Genomic DNA, 16,664 nt, shown 5'->3' on the forward strand with positions numbered 1-16,664 from the left:
TTCATCTGTCCATGCATGAACCTTACTTTTGGAAATCAGTACTCCAAAGCAACTTACTCCAACATGTTCATCATCTATATTCTAGACAGACAGATAAAACACTGGAAAGATAACACACACTGCAGTAAGTAAACACTCCAGTATTGTTAGAACCTTAAATTCAAAATAAGAGTGAGAAAAAAATTAGTGCTCATGGGTATGGCACTTTCTAGCCTGTGTCTCAAATGAAGCAGAAACAAGGAGGACAGTCTTCAGAGAAAGATGCTGATCATGAAAAGGTTAACGCAGTGCACAGGTACTATTCTCACACTTCAAACCAACAGAAAATGAAGTAGTTGAAGGACAAGTAGAATAAAGTGAATTATCATCTTCCGTGATGCAAGAGTCTTCCATTGCTACAAATTTTAAAGATAATTTTAGGAGAGAGAGATTCAAGGTGTTTTTCTTTGCTTTCAAACCTCCCAGAAAACACAGAATGCCACACGACTGAAGTTTTCTTCCATAAGAGCGATGGAAAATGTTTCTTTCAGAATCTTTTTCATAGGTGTGTTCAGAAGGTCTGCTACTAGCTATAAAGAAGCACGCTTTTGACTCCATCCTCTTTCCTATAATCATGTGCTAAATAGGACAGGTACAGAGGTAGCTACAACTGTTCACAATGGTGGCCTTTAGAATCATAGCACAAGCACTTATTTAAATACATAATTACCTAGAAATGCCAAGAACCTAATGCTCAGTATCAGTTTCCTGAAAAATACTGACAGCAGAACAAGTAGCAAACTGCTTTACAGCAAAGATGACATCTGACTTGACCAAAGCAAGCAAACAAGTTAGTGTCAATCATAACAGAAACTCAGACTGCCATTCTCCCACTCTTCAGAACAGAGTATTTAAAATATCAAAGATGGCTTATACTCACCAGACTCTCTGCTTGAATTCTCCTCAGACTCTTCGTCTTCATCATCTTCAGAGTATTTTTTCTTGACTGTTTTCCTTCGTAACCTCCTGCTTTGCCTCATGGGCCTGGAGAGGTGTCGCCTGGATATGCGGGCACAGAACTCGGAGTCACTGTCCTCGTTTGATGGCGGGTCATCCTCACTTTCATCCAAATTTTCTTCTGATATAACAAATTCATCCTGAGATCTGTTCAAAGGAAAACCCCAGACAACAGAGATAGGTATCACAACCAAAGGACTGAACTAGTACTTGTATTTTACAAGCAAGTGCTAAGTATCATTCTACACAAAACAAAAAAAAAAAAGCACACACCATTATAATGAGGAGCAAAGACTCAGAGAGAGCAAGCTGCCATCCCTGACATCAGGGTTCACCTGTGTATTTGGGATATAGCTCTACAGTACATGACATTACACAGCAGACTACAACAGCAGATGGATATAAACACACTGTCAAACCAACACTGCAGGTGGCATTAACATAGGACAGATCCTAGAGTGTTCATATGGCTCAACGCAATGTAGTGTCTGCATAGCAGTAACTGTGGAGGGGAATAAAACACCAACCATGTTCTAGCAAAGGTGACCTTTCCTTCACAAACCCAGCACTGTCCCACACAATTTCTGAGAATTAGAACATCGTGTCTTAACACAAAACTATGTCTCTAATGCAAAACATGCACCTCACAACCCTATAAACTTGTAACATTCTCATGATTTCAAGTGAGCCAAGACTTTTTTAAAAACCTGAAGGTACACAGTCACTTGCATTTGGCTGCTGAATCTAAATTCCAGTGCAAGATCCAGAAGGCCCTAAGCAGAGGATGGAGTTGAAAATGCACAAGCACACTTTAACAGATCAATGCACTATTAATTCTGTGACATTTCCACAAGCTACACTCATTGATTGGAAATTTCCAGCATATGTAGCTCAATTATTCAGGGTGCCACTGAAATGTCCTCAGCATGGTCACAGGTGAAAAACAAAGCTCAAAATCTGCATTTGTCTTGTATAGATTTTCCATACACTTAGTAAATTAACTCAGTGATGGGTGTAAAGCTTTAAATGTTGCTAGTGAAGAGCCTACTGCCTCATTCTTCCTTTATTATGTTGCTTCATTGAAGCTTAAAGTTATCAAAATTAAATTAAAATTATCAACTTTTTTAACATCAGTAATTGCCCAGACTGAATGATGAAAAATTCTGTGGAACGTGAGTTTCAGTCAGCTAGAGCAATATTCATTTAGAGTTTAAAGCTTCACATGACGAGTATTTGTCTTCTACAGCATAAGCCACCTCTCTGACTGTTTTCAAACTCTACCTCCTACAGAGCAGCAATCAAGAACTAATTTCAGAATCTGCCTTTCAGGTTCTGGATGCTCTCAATAATGAAAATCTTCCTCTTTCAATTTCTAAATGACAATCAGGCCAAAAAAAAAAAAAAAATCCCACAAAATAGGAATTTTCAACTCTTGTGTTTTTTTTTTTTTAAAGGAAACAACCAGCCTCATTTTAGCTCCATTTTTGTTATGGATTATCTGCTCAGATAACTGAGCCCACCTGGCTCCTTCACTAACAGAAGCCTGTAGCGAGGCCTCAAACATCCCAGTAACATTTCCAGAATGTGTTATGCTTAAAACACAGACTGGATGATGTCAGCACATGGATCCAGAGTGCAGTTTTTCCAGTATAGTGATGTTCCCCTAGGCCAGGAGGACTCCATGGTAGCTGGGTTTGGAACTGGGTGATTTATAAGGTCTCTTTCAACCCAAACCACTCTCTCATTCTTTGATTTTTACTGGTACTGTGCAGTGCCATTACAGCACTGGGAACATGCTCCTGATGATCATTTCAGGAGCACTGCAGGGTCACCAAAGCCTGTAGAGGTCAGTGACTTGTGGAAGTTAAACTGCAGACCTACCCATCACTGATCTTGAATTCATCCTCACTCTCTTCTTCATCCATGTTACTGTCACTATCCAAGTCATTCAGTCGCCGTCGTTTCTTGCGTCGTGCTGCAGCAGCCCTTTGTGGTCGCTTGTTTTCCTTCCTTTCTTCCTCTAGGATTGTGGAAATGTCTTTTCCACGGTGACCTGTGATATTTGACATGTCTTTGCCTCTGCCAATGCCTGAATTCAGTGACAGAAAAGGGAAACAATAGCAAGTTTATTTCTTATTTAACTTTCTACAGATCTTTCTTGCATGCGCCTAACTTTTTCTGTCAAGCAAGACTCTGTCCAGGGTCCTGCTCCTGACACACACAGCCCAGCTGTGGTCACATGGAAATATTGAAGTTCATGCAGAAGGTCATGGTTAAGTGTCTGCATGCTTAACCCCAACCCACATTATTACCATGCCAGTGCCTTTTGAGAGGGCAATTACCAGAAAATACATGTTTTTCATAATGCTGAATATCCTTCTTGGGACATGAAGGGTTTGAGTTGTGGTTTGGCCAAGAAGTGGAGTTTTTGAGAAGGAGCTTTACTGTTGAGACTTGGTTATGTTTACTGTAATTGACCTTGTGTTACACACCCACAGACACACGATTTTCAGATTGTCTGCGCACATCCACGAGCTTCTGAAACTGGTGAGTGTCTGGAGATGCCACAGGTCAGACAACTGAGGGACAATGTTTCATGGCTCTTTTGTTTGGGCAAATTAAAGTGATGCAGAAACACAAATCCACCTCCATCCCTCAGACAGTGCTGAAGATCTCTGTTTTGGTTCCATGTCGCCTCAACAGGCAACAAAAAAACAGATTTCACTTTATTGGTGTTTAACTGATAAGTGCTAACAGAGCTGGATGAATATTAAGACCATTTGGTACACCCAGTCTTTAGGGTCGAACTTCAGACCAATTTGTCAGCCCTCTTTTTACAGGGGACAAATGTCAATAGCACTGCTGCCATTCCAATCTCAAATCCAAAACTTACTCATTACAGATATATAAAATCTGTACAGGGTAGATTTAACTATCAACTTTTACTAATTTTCTGACATCTTTTGGCAGCATGAGATGGCCACTCCTAAAGGAAATTATTTAGTTCACATCCAAAAATACAGCAGTAAAAAAATCCCTGGCAAGCTTCAGAGTTTAAAGGGAGTGGATTATATTTGTTGCTTCTCATATAAAAATAAATTTGCTCTCCATCTTCTTATCACCATTGCAATGTAAAACAAGTAACATCAGAAACATACCTCCTCCATCAGCCTCCTTGATATCATCTTCAATTGCCTCATCAATTGCCTCATCAAATTCATCAAACCTAAAAATAACAGCTTCCATTTACCACTTTGAAGTGAATCATAATTAAATCACTACACAAACATACCTCAAAATCTGAAGAAATTACACTGCACAGACAGAGGGCTGGATACATAATTAATTAACTAAAATAATGGCCCAGAATTTTAAATAATGACTATTTTATTATGAAAGTTGTGTTTCTTACTTCTATTTGCTTGCAGATTATTTACCATTGCCTGTCTTACTATTGAGTTACATGAACGGAGATCCCCTTCTATTTTACACAACAGACCTCTCCATTTAACAATATATATAATCTGAAAGTTCTTTAAAATGGTTTCAGTAGAATTTTCACACAAAGTATTCATCATTTTCCCCATAACTTTTATTAGATTACACTAGCTCTACCAATCTTCAAAACAGCTTCAGAATCATCTACTAAACTCAATGTAAAATTCTTTGTTCTGTACACATTTTCCTTCAGAACTGATTTCACATAGCTGCTTTCTACTCTGAAAGCTCACGATACTTTATGGATCTGCAACACTCTAAGCTGAACAGAAAAAATAAAACACAAAGTACAAAGTTCCTCATAAATCTACATAAATAAGTTTTAATGCAATGCTACATAACTGAATAGGAAAAACAAAAGCAAAGTCTGAGTGTGCTTCTCCTGCAGCAGCTTTTATAAAACTGCATAAATCTCTGCACCCTAACTCATTTAAAGAGAACAGCAAACTGAAGAAAAAAGATCCAGTCCTTTCAACGCAGATGACCTCAGTTGGTTTCTTCAGTTATGAATTCAAATTCCATAAAAAAGGATTGTTAGCTGTTTGAAAAAATAGATGCCTTGAGCTCCAACATGCAAAAGTACAAATTTTATTTAGATGCAAATTTTTCTTCTCATTTTTTAAAAAGTTAATTTTTTTGTATTTTTAGATAAAGACAGCTAACAACTGGACAATACATTAATTAAAGGTTCCGCTTCTCAGTCATGAAAGAAAGATTACAGTTATATTTACCCTGGTCCTCCATAGGAACCTCCAGCAGTACAAGAAAAAAAATAAATCTAATACTTTACTCTGTAGTCCAATAGTAAGCATGAAACACTTTCTCCTTTGAAAATAAGTTGATGGACTTCTGATATCTTTATATTACTTAGGAGCAGTTACATACCGCTCTCAAGGCAGCTTTACCCAGCAAGGAAATAACTCTGAAATTATTCCATCAGTAAGATTAGTTCTACATTACTCAAACACTGTTTTTCCTCCACACAGCTAAAAAACCCAACCAACCAACCAAACAAAAACAAACAAAAAACCCCAAACAAACAAACAAAAAAAAACCCAAACCCTTTAAAATGTGAGAAATCACTTAATGCTTTCAAACCACTGCTAACAAATAACCTGAGGCCAGTCATGAACTGACAGCTGCCTGTCCATTACGTGTAATGGAACATGATTTCTTCTGCTGCTGCTTTATTCATGATGCAGAGTTTTGCTAACTTGCTCATGAGAGGACTCAACATACAGGTGATACAAGGGGATTACAGATCCTTTAGAGAAGCAGGATGCTTCACAATTCAGATCTGTTTCCTAGTGGAATAAGCCTTTTAGCATTTATTTTCCCCTGCTGTCCACAACTCTCAGTGACACCAGTAGAACTTCACTGCAGACATATCGATCTGACACGCTGATATGTGTAATATTTTCACCAGCTCAAACTTAGGTGTATGATGTAGTCTGTGAGAAAGATTAACAGAAGACTGATTTTTCTGAAACATTACATTTAATAAAAATTTACTGACATTGCACAACTTGGGTCCTGCTGAAGTCGTGCCACACACACCCTACAAGCAAGGGGTTTTGGTTTTTTTTTTTCCTCCTGGTCAGATGCTGCCTGACCTGTCATTAACATAATAGCAGATCTATGCAGTCTTGCCTGCAGCATAACATTCCTTACAGGAATGCTTAATTTCCCAAAGCAGCAAAGGTGTTTTCAATAATGTGACTTCTGCTGTTCATTCAAAAGTTACCAAAATCCAACAGGTAAGCAAAGTCAGACTGTGTTCTGACCAGGCTGGAAAACTCTGCCTATACAAACACCATGCCTCTCCTCAGCAGCAAAATCAGGTTGACTATAAATTCAATGATGGTTATTGTTGGAAAAAATTTAATTTTTGATTATAAAGGTCTACACAAAACAACTACTGAAAAGATAGTTGTGTTTTAACATTCCTAATGCATCTGGGACAAACCCCCACAATCCCTCAGGCAACCACATTCTTTTCTAATCCCAAGGGCATTCTATTTGCCTGGTGGACTGAAGACAACACAGAGTGTCAGAAGGTATTATTTAGAAAGCACTTTATAAAAACAACTTGGTAATACACTGAGAACAAAAGTTATTAAGCTCATGCTGTATTTTGAAAACATTAGTGACTTACTCTACTTTCAGAATGCAGAGTCTAAACATCTTGGAGATTTCATTAACTAAATGCATTTTTGTCACAATTTCTCTAAAGAGTTACAGATTTCTCCAAACAGTTGCACTTTTAGATACACTGTGTGATAATTGCATTTTAAGTTTCATGCCCCTTTCAAGTAAGGAAGGTCTAAGGTGGGGAGGGGGAAGAGAGCAAGGAAACGAAGGCCTTTAGACAGAAGCAGAAGTCTCCCTTGCAAGAGAAAGGAGAGGTTTAATTCACCTGCTTTAATTCTAGAAACTGCAGTAATACCAAATGGTACAATACTTTTCCAGTATTCCTGAACAAAACACCATATAGGTTTTCATTTTTGTAATGCACCACCTCATGCTCGCGCAACCACCAAGCATAATGAGCGTTCAGAGAAAAGAACAAAGACACTTTAGTTGGGCTTCCCTGCTAAATGCAGAAGTTTACAGAAGAAGTGGTGGGATGATTCAGAAAGGAAACAACAGTATGACTTCTTCAGTACAAGCTATTTTAACAAGCTGCTGACCTGTAGCTTATGCACTTTCGGGTTCTGGTAGATCTCCTTTCAAGTTTCGATTTGGGCTTTTTGGAATCTTTCTTCTTTTCTTCCTGACCTTCAGGTATTTCCGGCTCCTGTTCAGGTAAGACAGAAGTGTCAAAAAGCTTTATCTCCTCCCTCCCTTCACACTCATTATGACTGAACTCATCATACAGATGATTCATTCTGTCTAGAAAGTCCATATGCCCACCACAGCACTTTTTAACTTGTAACAGAGTGACGTATTACAGCAGTTCAGGTGAATTTGCCTGTTTTGCCCTTACGGGCTACATAATTTCCAAACACAGAGTTTAAGGGTTCCGGCTATTGGATCACTGTGTTTATGCTGCAATGCTGAGATCATATTTCAGGTGATACTCCCAGGACTAGTAAATGTGGCAGCTGAACAAACTGTGGCCACCACCTCTACATACTGAGCGCAGGGATACTTTTGCACAGCAGTTTTAATAAAGCTTCATGCAGGTTAGTTTTAGTATATTGCTTGCAAGTTATCAATTTAAAAGCAAAATTATCTGCCCCCCAGGCTCCGTTTTTCAAATATTTGCTCTCAGCCACAGATTCTTCTGCAAGTTTGTAAAATCTGTTATCATTTTTCTGTTATTCAGAGACAGGGAGAAAAATCTGGCCTTGTTACAGCCAGGCAGAGTGGAAAGTCTATGCTTAAAATGAACAAACGTTCCATTTTAAACTGCAAAGAACAGATTATATAATTCCAGGTGAAAGCATTCAGTTAAGACTTCAAGAGATTTGCTTTAAACTGTATTTAAAAGTGAGAAGCTGTTCTTCATGTGAATCAAAGCATTCTTCCTCTTTTCTCAAGGGAAACCATACAAAAGCATCTGTTAATGAAACACTAAATGTTTACAGTTTTTTAATCATGTGACCTTAACATCCACTTGTTGAAGGCAAACGCTATGCTGCCTAGAGATGCTACATATTCCCTTTGAATCATAAGCCGAAAACATTTGTTTCCATCAGCTCCAAAGGAAAGCCATGACAATTAGCTCAGACCTAGATAATTGCACAGCAAACACCAGAGTTAAATAACTGAGTCCCAACTTTATAAACTACTGAAAATTGAGCAAAAATATCAACTCAAAACCCAACTGTAATGGGCGGGGAGGTAGTCCTGCAATCCCTCCCAGGGAGAGGATTCTGTGTGGCATCAGGTGGCTCTAATAAGCACCATAAAGCTTCCTTGGTTTCTCTGCTATATTCTGTCCAAAATGAATTATTAGAATTTTTTCTGATCTGGATATAGATTCATTTTTCTTTCCAAGATGTTGCTAGCACCTCTGACAGGGCACTGAGAGATTTCTTTCCTGAGAAGTTAGAAAATAAAACAATAATACCATATAAACACACTACTTACCTGAGGTGGAATGATGTTCTCAATACTGATACCCACGTACACCAATCGCTCTTTTCTTGAGGAGAGAAAGAATATGAAAATAAGCTTTACAGGAAGTCTGCAGATATCTAAAATAATGCTGTAATTAGCACCATTTGAAGCTCCTACTATATCACTAGGCAGAAACATCCCAAGAGGATGTTCCAGGTGAAAAGTTGTTGAAATTGGGATGATGTGCTAATTCTCATGTGATTACATTTTCACGCATGTATAATGTAAGAGATTTCCAAAGAGTTCTGACAATCAACAGTAGCTGAAGATTGTGGGCACCACAGAAATTATTGAATTTGGGGTATAAAGATGAAAAATATTAATGCTGTGATGAAGATTATGTTGTCAGATCCATAACTACCACCAATTGCAAAGGCGATGAAAGATAGAATGGGAATAGAATCACAATGAACTGGAAAAAAATATGTAAAGATAGGATGCAATCCAAAAACGACAAATGCCAGATATTAGACCCGAGCAGGAAGAACCAACTCTAGAAACACCAGGGGACAAAGAACTGCCTACAGAGCAATTCTTTGCCAGAGAAGAACAGCCTGAGCAAAGATCAGCAGAGTCACACTGCTGCATAAAGAACTGCGGTGACAGATGAATGTGCAAATAGGACAACAGACGACAGGACACCTGAAGGACGCCTACCACAGCAGTCAGTCCTGTCCACACCTGGCTGGAACACTGAGAGCCACCTGGGCACCACACATTCTCCAAGAAATATGTGATCCAGCTGAATAGTTCAGAGTTAGCCAGTGGGAGCTGCTGGAGGGTAGCAGACATGCCCTGTAGAGAAGGGCTGAAAAACCAGGATGATCAGTGTAGAGAAGACTTGACTGAAAATGGGAGAGAGAGAGAAGTATTCAAATACAGGACAGACTCTTGTAAGGAGAAGCAGGCTGTCCTCCTTGTCCACAGTGTGTTACAGGATCAAATCTATGGAAGCAAAATTCAGTTTAGACAGCTTTCCTCAACACAGATATTCTGCATCATATGAATTACCTTGGGGACAACTCTGGCTCCTGAAGGACACAAGTCTTCTCTAAGTCCTGTAGTATCTGTCAGTCTCAACTAGAGATGGACTTCCTAACACTTCACAAACAGCACTGCATGCTGACCTTCATGCTGCTGAACAGAGCTTTCCAAAAAGCATTCTCTGAGGAAGAATAGCCAGGTACTAATGCAGACTAGGGTGGGTAACCAAACTCATCACCATAGGTCCCTACTAGCCTTTTTCTAGGAAAACAAGGGGTAATTTAAAGAAGTTAAGAGCACAATGAAAGTTGGTGGCTTTTACTGGTGTCTGGAAGGACTCTGGATTCTTGAACTGAAGTGTCACAATCAACCAGGATCAGACTACTGAAGCTACAGGAAGTGCTCATATGAGCCCGTCACACTACACTTGAATTGCAACAGAACACGACATGCACATAACTGCAAAAATACCCAAGTCATATATTAATTTTAGATATGTTTACTTCATTGTGTTATGTTTTGCAAATAGAAGCATCGATGCGTAAAAATTTTGTTTCCAATTCATCACGTTCTGAAGAATCTAAGTAAATTTTGAAAGTTTCCTGAGTAGCCTTCTGCACTTTCTAATGTAATATTCTCAAATAAAATGAACAAGCACAGTTCTTAAAGTAATACTTACAAAGAGTAAAAGGCTGTTTCACAGCTAAAAAAACCATGGACTCCGACAACTTGGTATCACTACGCCTACTGAAAGGACTGGCTGCCTATATAAGGAATTTGTTTTGTATTCTAATGTAAATATTCCTAAGTGACAGATGAGAAGAATCCAACTGGGCACCATTAGATTGGATGGATAAGGAGGAAGGATGCTGTGCAAAATCACTATGCTCTTGAAAATTAATTAAAATAACATTTTAAGGCAAGGAATACAATTACTGAAATGGGAAAGGAACCAGAAGTGCAAACATATTCATATTCAGCAAGTGTCTTTGATGGTTTACTCAACTTCTCATTTCTTGTAATGCAAAACATCAAGAGACAGGAGATGAGAAAAATTCCTCTGTTTTTAAACATGATCAGCAAGGTTTTCCAGTTCTGCTGTTCTTCTCCCTGGCTTGAGAATACACTGCCTAACAAATCAGCAAATGGAACAAGACAATCCTGCTGAGGTCAAGGTCTTGAAATACAAAATGATATTGAATTAATTCCTTATTCCTTTTGTGGCAGACAAGGAACTCAAGATTTCAGCCAAGAGTTTAAACATTTGAACTAAGACATCTCCAAGGGCAGCAGCAGATAAGCACTGTCTGGTTATTTCCTAGGCAGATTCAAGAAAACATTTTATCTCAATTACGCGGCTGCAAAAGATGCTACAGGGAAGTCATGCAAGTTTGTATGAAAGCAAGTACTCCACCTGGTTTGGCCTGGGAGGATTAGACAAGTTGTTCCTAGAGGGATTTTCCAACAAGAAGTCTCAGAATATCTAACATGGATTAAAAGGGAGATCCTAGAAGGCTTTCATATCCACTCCCTCCAACTGGTGGTAGGACATGATTATAGAAGGTAGTCTGTACATGAGAAACCTGAAATTCAGCCAGGTTGTTGTGGTAGTACTTTCAATTCATGAACAGAAAATGGGGGGGAGATGGGTTTGGGGATGTGCAAGCACATGGCTGAGCAGCTGAATCAGCCTCAGTCAGATTCCTGAGAGCTGGAAAGAGCACAACGTCACAACTTCAAAAAGCACAATAGCAACACTGGTTTGAAGAACCTATTAGGTAGACAGATCCAAAATGACAGAGTTGGGTTTCTTCTCTTTGCCAAAGAAATAGACACCAACCACATACTGAGTTTTCAGAAACACTGCATTCAAGTGTATCTGTGCCCCAAGCAACTAACCTGCTTTAACTTGTACACTGAGCTGTAATAACTATCATTTCCTCTGGTATGATGAGTCTTCAGCCTTTTTACCTTATTATTTGCTACAATACAGCATTAAGTTGGAAGACTTCCATATTCAACTACTGCATTGTGAAGTCTATTATAACTCAAGCTTATTTCTAAGAAAAAAATTGGAAACTCACTAAATAAAAATCTCAATTTTATGACATACAGTATAAAGCATTAGGTTCATTTGGTATAAGGATCAAAATCCAAAGCAGTGATTAAACATCTGTTTCAGACACTGAAAACTGCTATGGTATCAACTGTATTGTCTCCTGTTGCTCTCAGAAGATTGTGTCTTTATGAAACACTGGTGATTTCAAGAAAGCAAGACAGACTGGCAAAAGCTTGCCTTCCATGTAATGTTTGCTAGCAGAATATTTACCAAAGTAGGTCCAAAAATACTATTCAACAGTAATGAACACTCCCACCATAAAGCAAAGCAGCAGAGGTCCTGCATGTCCCATACTCCTGCACAGATGGAGGCTGTGTATACGCTGTGTTCACTCATAAAAATAGCTGATAGTTTCATTCCTACAGCTACAAATTCAGCGGAATTGGCAATGGTAATTTCACCACAGTATGATGTAGATCCAATCTGAGCAGAAGTAGTGACATCAGGAACAGCTGGTACTTGATCTGTCACTATCATTGCTGCTGCTGCAACAGCAATAACAAACAGATTGGAAGAGAGCTGTAAGAAGACACAGATTGTGCTCCCATCTTCCCAGCACTGACTCACTACAGTCTCTTCCACAAATACAAGCCTGCACGATTACTTTTTTTAAAAGGGTCTCACCTTCTGGTGACATTTGCCTTTTAAGATAAAATTCATGCCAAGTTTTGTTTAATAATGCATACAGATGTTATTAAATTCTGCAAAGTACTCAATATATGTCCTAAAAGGTATAAATTATGCAGACTGTGTTTCGTGTCCCTCATTTCCAGGTCTGAAAACTGCCAATAGAATGTTCCGAGTGTTAAGGCTGTTGTTCCTAACTGCAGTAAATACGTTTGCATTTAGCCTTTGGTAATGGCAGGGGTGGACAGCTGGTCAGAGCAGGGTGATGGTAATGCCAAGGCTGTGGGTTCAATCCCTGCACTGGCCTTTCAGAAGAGCTGAACCTTGACATGATCCTTGTGGGTCCCTTCCAACTCAGAATATTCTGTGATTCTGTGATCACTGACTCACTGCCCTACAGCAGTTGCTGCATAATCTTGTACATTAGGCAGACTTTAACAGAATCTGAAGCAACAACTCTCAAATCCCACAATAATCCGGATGACTTCTGGAGCAAAGTTAAGTTTTAAACTTGCTTAGAGCAGGAACTCTACACAACTGACAGTCAGCTGAACCAGTGCTGGAAACCCTTTAACTATTGGTACAAGAAACTCAAACTTGTGTTCAGGCACTTTAACCAAAGTTTAGTACAAATGTATTTGCTTATCTTTTCCAGTTGTGGTGCTTTTCCTCCCTTCTGGCAAGCTGTCCCAGCATTGAGTCAGGAACAATTGGTGGAAAGTCAAAATTTGCCTTAGCAATTCCCAGTGTCTTCACTGCTTTTCTCCCCAGTTATTTTAATGCTTGCTCAATTATTACCACCCCCTGCACAGCACTGCTCTGACTGCATCCTAACAACTGTACCTGCGTTCTGCACGCTCCTTCTTTTTTAAGACAACATCCAGATCTTGTAATTGTTCCTCTAGTTTCTCACAGAGTAATTTCTAAAGGAAGGAAAAACAGTATTAGTTTATTTCATAACCAGCTATTTTCACATTGAACTAACATCCAGACTCTTCATTCACTCAGTCTGTATCTGGAAGAAGCCTTGCTACACTGGACGCTCCTCTTCAATGACAACGCTAATAAAATCTTTTTAAAACATGAGCTCCAGCATCAAGTCAAGGTCGGACGAGACTTTAAGCAACCTGGTCTAGTGGAAGGTGTCCCTGCCCAGGGCAAAGGAGGCTAGAACTAGGTAAGTTCAGTGGACACTGCAGCAAAAAGTAGAGATACACTTTAGGATCATTTTCTTACCAAATACTCAAGGAGCTGTATGCAAAAATGACTTTTAATGGACAAATCGTGCCTTAGTCCAGGTTAATGCCCTCATTATACTATTTCCAAGGATGCTCTTCATCCTTTTACACATCTGTCATTTTTCATACCAAAGAGTACTTTGACAGCAACAGAACAAGGATATGCCATAACTACAGGTGTACAAAAACATTCTTACATATTCAAAATCATCACTACTTAAAAACACTCCTCAGAAGACAACTAGAAATCAACACCAAATAGAGTCATATCATATCATGCTCAATGTCACTAGCTTACTGTCAGGCAACAGCCCTTTTGGTACAGAATTTCTCTAAAACAAAGGAAGGGGGTTGAGATCAGGCAGGCAATTCTGAAAATGTGTACAAATGGTTTCCCATTAATTTAACAAGAGCAGCATCACACACTTTCTGCTTATCCTCCCAAGCGCCAACCCTGCTTCTGACCTTGGAATAAGGGTTCATACTTGTCTAATCCTTGGCTAGAACAACCCTGGCTTTCCCAGCAGAGACAAACTATACCCTGAGATTCATCAGTAGCAGCAGCTTTCTCTAACCAGCTTCTGAGCAAATGTCTCTGAAGAGGGAATATCACTTTAGAAACAGCTGCTTACTCTGGCCACTGATCCATCCCTTGTCACCTACTGCTTCTGCCTCCTGGATGATAACTTACATGTTTCTTTGGGGAAAAATTAATACATTATATCTTTAATACTATACTAGTCTTGTCATTTAATCAGAGATGGGAGATAATCAGTGTGACTGGAGATTCCCATGTAAAAATCAGCAACACACAGTCACTCATCACTAGCAAAACAAAGAAACAGAAAACCACGTCACAAACTCAGTTTTACTAATGGATGGGAGGGAAGATCAGCAGTCCTACCATTCATCCCAGTCTATTTGCTAACAGACAAAAAAGGTTATAGGAAGGACTTGTGAAAGTCCCAGCCAATCTCCACAACCACAAAGAAAGCTGCAAAGAAGAGCGAAGTCACAAAGGAACCATACATGCTGGCAAGGTGGGCAGAACCACTCTCCATCAGGGATGATCATCAGCGGAGGGCGAAGGCAGGCTGTGTGGTAGCCGCTGTCACAAGAGTCACACAACAAAATCTGTGCAAACAAAACACGTCATGAGTATCTTGTGGCATTCCCATGTAACAAGCTTCAGAACTATAGTTTATTCATCTGATTTTCCATGCTAACGCCAGATTTCCTCCTACTGTATCTTCTCAGTACTCAGTATTACTGGACTACGTAGACTAGGTGTCCCTTAGTGTACGATCTGGTAATGCTTTCCAGATTCTAGACTAAGTGGAAAACTCCATCTGAACAAGATGTGGTATTACCTGTTTTCTCTGTGCACTCTTAAGCAGTAAGCCTGGCCTTTTTCCTCAGTCAAGGTAATTTTATGACCTAGGTAGTGGGGACTAAGTCTTGCAGGCTTGAGGGCATCCACAGCTAGGCAACTACTAAAAGTTCATACTTAGTTGGGTAAAATTCGAGATATCCTTTTCCACAAAACTTGAGAACAAAGCTGGCATAAGCTGCGTGTATATCTTCTGAAATATTTATCTCTAACATCCTAAAGGTCAAACTTTCTCTCAGCTATGCCAGGACACCTGTCAAATACCCAAGAAAGGGCTTTTTTTTGGATTCATATCAGGACTGCACAGGACGACTTTCCAGATGAATGGAGGAATTCATGATGGTATCTACCGCAAATAAATGAGAACCGTGAGAAATAGCAAAATATTGTTGTGCTCTGTCTGGGATTTCACTGTACTCAGTCCTCAGGGTCAGATGCAGCTACATCCAATGAAGATGACTATGCAACTATGTGGCTATGTCACTGATGCCTTGGAAAGCAGGCATCACACTGCTGGGGGTCTTTTTAATGTTGCTTCCTCTGTGTTCATTGCAACTGCAGGCACAACCTCAAAGGCTCACCCAGACTGATTCTCAATGGGCTAAGGTGCGTTACACCTCGTAAAAGATGCTGTTTTTCTTTTGGCAAACAGGAAAAATAACTTCCTTCCCTCCTTATTACAGGTAACTCATCTGCTCCTGAGTTTACCAGCTAAAACCCAGAAGATACTCTCCTACATAGGGCCACCCTGAAGGATGATGCGCTTCAGACACCATCAAAGCCAATTCACCGAATCTGACAAAACCTTCAGAAGCTTTCCCCAAAAACCTACCAGCTCAGGATGATTGGGAAGGCCACACTTCTTGCAGGGCTCATCGTCATCAGCAGGTGGAGCTTCTTCCTCCTCCTCTTCCTCCTCTTCCTCCTCCTCCTCGGAGTTTTTTTCACTCTCAGAGTCCTCAGTCTCTTCGTTACTTGAGTATTTCCACCTGCCACGTGTCCGCGTACCTGTCCACCGAACTTTGTTTCTCTATGAGACACCATTTCAAAGAAAAAAAAAACACAAAGGAAACCCAGAGTTTCTTCCTAGATCTTAAAAAAAGATTTGCCTCCAGAGTGAAGTGATTCATTTCAGTCAGAACAGCTGCAGTAAATTTACAGCAGAGCATTTCAATGAATATATTGTCTTTCCAAGATCCTTAAAATGCAACCAAATAAAGGGGGAAAAAAAATGCATCTACATGAAGAAAGAAATTTTCAAAAAGATTTAAAAGTAGGAAGACAAATTTTTCCACTGAGCCCCTTTTATTCTATTCTGACATGGCCAACTTCATAGTGAACATGGTAAATTCCACAGTTAAAAACTTTCTGATGATCCAAAGAGAATCTTTTTTTCTCCCAACTGTCCCCCACAAAGAGTTTATGCATCTTATTTTACGTTAGAAAATGTGTTTGTTCCTGAAATAAGATCACTGCACCTTTTAAGTGCATAATTTCTTTCTAGGTCTTCTTTCACATTTATACATTTCATTCTTTTTCATAAGTGAAACATGATTCAGTTGGTGCTTCTTTTTTGCTAACCAAAGGGGCATCTACCCCCTTCTATCATATACCATATTATGAATGAAAATATTTTGAATGAAAAACAGGTTTCAATTAAAATTCAGAAGACCACTCTGAATTATTT

General features: G+C 39.4%; 1 protein-coding gene across 2 annotated transcripts in view; it reads right to left on the reverse strand.

Moving 5' to 3' along the window:
- The window catches only part of RSF1 (remodeling and spacing factor 1), a 65,649-nt gene that overhangs the window by 10,263 nt on the left and 38,722 nt on the right, over nt 1-16,664 (reverse strand). For both annotated transcript variants that reach the window (XM_040054836.2, XM_040054837.2), the window contains exons 7-14: nt 15,810-16,007; nt 14,617-14,721; nt 13,193-13,272; nt 8,590-8,644; nt 7,185-7,291; nt 4,155-4,222; nt 2,878-3,085; nt 920-1,143 (exon numbers count right to left, since the gene is read on the reverse strand). In XM_040054836.2, the coding sequence (XP_039910770.1) occupies nt 920-1,143; nt 2,878-3,085; nt 4,155-4,222; nt 7,185-7,291; nt 8,590-8,644; nt 13,193-13,272; nt 14,617-14,721; nt 15,810-16,007 (1,045 nt within the window). The remainder of the gene's footprint in view (nt 1-919; nt 1,144-2,877; nt 3,086-4,154; nt 4,223-7,184; nt 7,292-8,589; nt 8,645-13,192; nt 13,273-14,616; nt 14,722-15,809; nt 16,008-16,664) is intronic.

Source organism: Hirundo rustica, chromosome 2 (assembly GCF_015227805.2).
Source record: "Hirundo rustica isolate bHirRus1 chromosome 2, bHirRus1.pri.v3, whole genome shotgun sequence".
Taxonomy (NCBI): domain Eukaryota; kingdom Metazoa; phylum Chordata; class Aves; order Passeriformes; family Hirundinidae; genus Hirundo; species Hirundo rustica.